At 38.3% G+C, this 6,315-nt stretch overlaps 1 protein-coding gene across 1 annotated transcript; it reads right to left on the bottom strand.

Moving 5' to 3' along the window:
• Window positions 1-1,231: 1,231 nt before the first annotated feature.
• Window positions 1,232-3,669, bottom strand: LOC143906703 (uncharacterized). The gene is made up of 2 exons (XM_077422949.1): window positions 2,205-3,669; window positions 1,232-2,111 (listed from the first exon to the last, which is right to left on the bottom strand). The coding sequence occupies exon 1, from the start codon at window positions 3,647-3,649 to the stop codon at window positions 2,375-2,377; it is 1,275 nt and encodes a 424-aa protein (XP_077279075.1). The 5' UTR covers window positions 3,650-3,669; the 3' UTR covers window positions 1,232-2,111; window positions 2,205-2,374.
• Between the last annotated feature and the right edge of the window lie 2,646 nt (window positions 3,670-6,315).

The following is a 6,315-nucleotide window of genomic DNA, read 5'->3' as shown; positions in this document are numbered from 1 at the left end:
TTCTTTGAATGTGTTTTTTCCCCCAAAAAGGTCCGGAAAACAGTTTTTAGACAATTGGTTTTAACAAAATTGAGTTCCACGTGAAATTTGTTTATCCGAAAATTGGGATGGCCTGGTAAACAAAATTAAAATGACCGGGGTTAATTTTGTTTTTCCCAAAGGATATTGGAGAAAAAATTTAATAAAACCTGCCAGAAAAAAACTTTGGTTTTTTTCGATACCAGTTGGTGAACAAACCAGTTGCCGTGTCTAAAAACAGACGTGTTTTAAAAAATTCAAGGTGTTGTTCTTCTCGAGTTCATACGTGAATTTGAGACGCGGATGATAGTTGTTAAACGTACGGACAACCTCATTAAGTTTCGAATGCGGAATGCACATAAAAATGTCATCGACATAACGGAGAAAAATCTCGATATGAAAATCAAAGGATTGAAGGCAGCAAGTCTCTAAATCGTCCATAACGATATCGGCTAAAATAAACGAGAGGGGGGAACCCATTGGACTACCGAAGATCTGTTCGTAGAACTCACCGTCAAAAGAAAAACTAGTGGAGTTAAGAATCATTCTGATAGCGTGTAGAAATTGGTCCAGATTCATCCGGGTCTCTCCCGATATCGCATCCCATCTTTTTTCGATTCCAGTCAGAACAAGTTCTATGGGTATGTTCGTGAACAGCGCAACGACATCGAGAGAGACCAGGACGTGGTCAGGAGGGATGCTGTGTTGCTTCATGCTCTCCACGAACGACCAACTATCTTTAACATGGGAAGACGGCTTCACAACTGCATTATTCAGAATGTTGTGCAGATATGAGGCAATATTATAAAGAGGGCTTCCAACAGCGGATACAATTATGCGTAACGGGTAGCCCTCCTTGTGGATCTTCGGAAGTCCATAGCAACGGGGGAGGTTACCGTTTGTGCAGTTCAGATAATTGTAAGCCCTCGCGTCAATAATACCGTTGTTCTTCCATGATTTCACTAAACAGTTTAATTGCGAGGAGATTTTATTCAACGGGTTTCTGTTTAATTTTCTGTATGTAGACTGATCGTTAAGCAAGGTCTTCATTTGCATAATATAGTCTTGTCTATCCAGGATGACAGTGGTCTGACCTTTGTCAGCATTCGTAACCAGAATGTCAGGGTTGTTAGTGAGATATTTTTTGCATAACGAAAACCGCGATAAGATGTATCTATCTACAGAGTTAGATCTATTGTTTGTTTTCATGAAATCATGGAGAGAATTTGAAACAAGACAGCGCACCTCGTTAACTTTGTCGTCATCGATCATGTGCTTATTTTGTTCGAAGTTTTTGAGAACATCTAAGACAATTTTTGATCGGTCATTCCTATTGTATTGATTGACAGGTAGTCCGAACCTGCTACCAAGACTTAGCATCTTTAAAATGTCTTCGGGGATCTGTCTGTTGCTAATGTTAACGATCCATTTATTCGTGTCAATATTATGGAAGGTCTCAACTTGTTTGTTATGTTTAATTTCTAAGTTATTGAATTTTTTCATTAATTTGCATCTGGTCAAGTTATCGAAGTGAGATATCTTGTTTCTGTTATATAAGAAAAAATCATTTACTGTACATGCCGGTAGAGAAACGTATAACGCGTCCTCAATCCTTTGCCCCTCAGATCGTAAATAAGCAATCGTGTAGTTAATGTCCTTAATCTCTAGGTTCAAAAACAAACATTGGCAACGGTGTTTGTAATTGTCCAATGTTCGATTTAAACGCGTGTGGCGCAGTTTAATATTGTATCGAAAATTTAGAATGTGTGGAGGAAATAGGCCCCAACGTCGGCAGTGGAGTAAAAACTTTAGTTGTTGCTTCGTCGAACGCAGTTTATGTTGCACGTTGATCCAAGATTTCAGCAGCATAGCCTTGTCTAATCCGTATAATCTGGTAATCTTCGTATAAAAACCTTCCTTCCGTAGGAACACCATTACTAGGCCAGGTGTATCAAATATTTAATAAGAATTATTCGCCAGTGATGAAATAATAATTTGGTATAGTTAAACGGCCTGACTGGCAAGTTTTATTAGTATATCACAACGACGTTTCGACCACTAATTTGGGTCCTTTTCAAGTTATTTTAACAATGCTAGAATACGAGAATGAAAGAATATATAAGAAAATTAAAAAACAACATTACTCGTTGAACGGATTTACGATAATAACGATAAATAGGACTTACATGGATCATTGTGCGTCAATTATATAAAATTCGTGGCGGGTCGGAAAAATACGACGGTCTCATGTGAAGGCCGAAAAACTAATGATACATTATCGCATAATACAGTAAACATAGAAGGACAACTTAAAGTAATACATTATCGCAAAATACAGTAAACATAGAAGGAGAACTTAAAGTGAAGAAATTATTCGATCATAGACCAATGGCAGGTTTTCAGTGTCTTTCTGTGAGTTGATTGCCCCTTTATGTTTTTTAATAAATAGCATTTCAGAAATTTCACGTTTTTTTAAATTTTGTTCTTTGTGTAAGATTGTAACATCCTGCCATTTGAAATTATGGTCGCAATCTGTTCTATGTTTACTGACGACCGAATGTTGGTTGGGGGGTTTTTTGATGTCTGCGCGATGCTCTTTTATACGCGTTTCTAAATGTCGCTTCGTTTGTCCGATATAGCATGCATTGCAATCAGAACAATCGAGTTTATAGACGACATTAGTGCATCTCCCGATCTCCAATCTATCCTTCCCTTTCCTGATTAGTGTATCCATTTTCTTAGGGACCGTATACAAAGTGTTCAAACCGTAATTTTTGAACGTACGGCGTAATCCCTCACTAAAAGTTTTTACGTAGGGGATGGGAACATAATTTTTCAGATCAAGAGTAGATGCACTGTCCTCGTTGTTAGCGTTATCCTCATTATTCGATCGTTTGTTGATTTCTGAAATTCTTCTTTGAATGTGTTTGTTCACCAAAAGGTCCGGAAAACAGTTATTAGACAATATGGTTTTCACTAACTTGATGTTCTCATCGTGAAACTGTTTATCCGACAATAGTATGGCCTGGTCAACTAAATTAATGACCGTGTTAATCTTGTATTTCAAAGGATGACTGGAGAAAAAATTAATATACCTGCCAGAGAACGTTGGTTTTCGATACCAGTTGGTGAACAAACAGTTGCCGTGTCTAAAAACAGACGTGTTTAAAAAATTCAAGGTGTTGTTCTTCTCGAGTTCATACGTGAATTTGAGACGCGGATGATAGTTGTTAAACGTACGGACAACCTCATTAAGTTTCGAATGCGGAATGCACATAAAAATGTCATCGACATAACGGAGAAAAATCTCGATATGAAAATCAAAGGATTGAAGGCAGCAAGTCTCTAAATCGTCCATAACGATATCGGCTAAAATAGGCGAGAGGGGGGAACCCATTGGACTACCGAAGATCTGTTCGTAGAACTCACCGTCAAAAGAAAAACTAGTGGAGTTAAGAATCATTCTGATAGCGTGTAGAAATTGGTCCAGATTCATCCGGGTCTCTCCCGATATCGCATCCCATCTTTTTTCGATTCCAGTCAGAACAAGTTCTATGGGTATGTTCGTGAACAGCGCAACGACATCGAGAGAGACCAGGACGTGGTCAGGAGGGATGCTGTGTTGCTTCATGCTCTCCACGAACGACCAACTATCTTTAACATGGAAAAACGGCTTCACAACTGCTTTATTCAGAATGTTGTGCAGATATGAGGCAATATTATAAAGAGGGCTTCCAACAGCGGATACAATTATGCGTAACGGGTAGCCCTCCTTGTGGATCTTCGGAAGTCCATAGCAACGGGGGAGGTTACCGTTTGTGCAGTTCAGATAATTGTAAGCCCTCGCGTCAATAATACCGTTGTTCTTCCATGATTTCACTAAACAGTTTAATTGCGAGGAGATTTTATTCAACGGGTTTCTGTTTAATTTTCTGTATGTAGACTGATCGTTAAGCAAGGTCTTCATTTGCATAATATAGTCTTGTCTATCCAGGATGACAGTGGTCTGACCTTTGTCAGCATTCGTAACCAGAATGTCAGGGTTGTTAGTGAGATATTTTTTGCATAACGAAAACCGCGATAAGATGTATCTATCTACAGAATTAGATCTATTGTTTGTTTTCATGAAATCATGGAGAGAATTTGAAACAAGACAGCGCACCTCGTTAACTTTGTCGTCATCGATCATGTGCTTATTTTGTTCGAAGTTTTTGAGAACATCTAAGACAATTTTTGATCGGTCATTCCTATTGTATTGATTGACAGGTAGTCCGAACCTGCTACCAAGACTTAGCATCTTTAAAATGTCTTCGGGGATCTGTCTGTTGCTAATGTTAACGATCCATTTATTCGTGTCAATATTATGGAAGGTCTCAACTTGTTTGTTATGTTTAATTTCTAAGTTATTGAATTTTTTCATTAATTTGCATCTGGTCAAGTTATCGAAGTGAGATATCTTGTTTCTGTTATATAAGAAAAAATCATTTACTGTACATGCCGGTAGAGAAACGTATAACGCGTCCTCAATCCTTTGCCCCTCAGATCGTAAATAAGCAATCGTGTAGTTAATGTCCTTAATCTCTAGGTTCAAAAACAAACATTGGCAACGGTGTTTGTAATTGTCCAATGTTCGATTTAAACGCGTGTGGCGCAGTTTAATATTGTATCGAAAATTTAGAATGTGTGGAGGAAATAGGCCCCAACGTCGGCAGTGGAGTAAAAACTTTAGTTGTTGCTTCGTCGAACGCAGTTTATGTTGCACGTTGATCCAAGATTTTAGCAGCATAGCCTTTTCTAATCCGTATAATCTGGTAATCTTCGTATAAAAACCTTCCTTCCGTAGGAACACCATTACTAGGCCAGGTGTATCAAATATTTAATAAGAATTATTCGCCAGTGATGAAATAATAATTTGGTATAGTTAAACGGCCTGACTGACAAGTTTTATTAGTATATTACAACGACGTTTCGACCACTAATTTGGGTCCTTTTCAAGTTATTTTAACAATGCTAGAATACGAGAGAATGAAAGAATATATAAGAAAATTAAAAAACAACATTACTTGTTGAACGGATTTACGATAATAACGATAAATAGGACTTACATGGATCATTGTGCGTCAATTATATAAAATTCGTGGCGGGTCGGAAAAATACGACGGTCTCATGTGAAGGCCGAAAAACTAATGATACATTATCGCATAATACAGTAAACATAAAAGGACAACTTAAAGTAATACATTATCGCAAAATACAGTAAACATAGAAGGAGAACTTAAAGTGAAGAAATTATTCGATCATAGACCAATGGCAGGTTTTCAGTGTCTTTCTGTGAGTTGATTGCCCCTTTATGTTTTTTAATAAATAGCATTTCAGAAATTTCACGTTTTTTTAAATTTTGTTCTTTGTGTAAGATTGTAACATCCTGCCATTTGAAATTATGGTCGCAATCTGTTCTATGTTTACTGACGACCGAATGTTGGTTGGGGGGTTTTTTGATGTCTGCGCGATGCCCTTTTATACGCGTTTCTAATTATGCAAATGAAGACCTTGCTTAACGATCAGTCTACATACAGAAAATTAAACAGAAACCCGTTGAATAAAATCTCCTCGCAATTAAACTGTTTAGTGAAATCATGGAAGAACAACGGTATTATTGACGCGAGGGCTTACAATCTGAACTGCACAAACGGTAACCTCCCCCGTTGCTATGGACTTCCGAAGATCCACAAGGAGGGCTACCCGTTACGCATATTTGTATCCGCTGTTGGAAGCCCTCTTTATAATATTGCCTCATATCTGCACAACATTCTGAATAAAGCAGTTGTGAAGCCGTCTTCCCATGTTAAAGATAGTTGGTCGTTCGTGGAGAGCATGAAGCAACACAGCATCCCTCCTGACCACGTCCTGGTCTCTCTCGATGTCGTTGCGCTGTTCACGAACATACCCATAGAACTTGTTCTGACTGGAATCGAAAAAAGATGGGATGCGATATCGGGAGAGACCCGGATGAATCTGGACCAATTTCTACACGCTATCAGAATGATTCTTAACTCCACTAGTTTTTCTTTTGACGGTGAGTTCTACGAACAGATCTTCGGTAGTCCAATGGGTTCCCCCCTCTCGTTTATTTTAGCCGATATCGTTATGGACGATTTAGAGACTTGCTGCCTTCAATCCTTTGATTTTCATATCGAGATTTTTCTCCGTTATGTCGATGACATTTTTATGTGCATTCCGCATTCGAAACTTAATGAGATTGTCCGTACGTTTAACAACTATCATCCGCGTCTCAAA

The sequence above is a fragment of the Temnothorax americanus genome, unplaced genomic scaffold, assembly GCF_048541705.1.
Source record: "Temnothorax americanus isolate GAGA-0224 unplaced genomic scaffold, ASM4854170v1 Scaffold75, whole genome shotgun sequence".
Classification (NCBI taxonomy): Eukaryota; Metazoa; Arthropoda; class Insecta; order Hymenoptera; family Formicidae; genus Temnothorax; species Temnothorax americanus.
The sequence above is the reverse complement of the archived record's forward strand: the minus strand, read 5'-3'. Positions and strand labels throughout refer to the sequence as shown.

What these genes read in the sequence shown, in the direction of transcription:
- LOC143906703 (XM_077422949.1), bottom strand. Translation starts at nt 3,649, where the DNA reads ATGAAGCAACACAGCATCCCTCCTGACCACGTCCTGGTCTCTCTCGAT.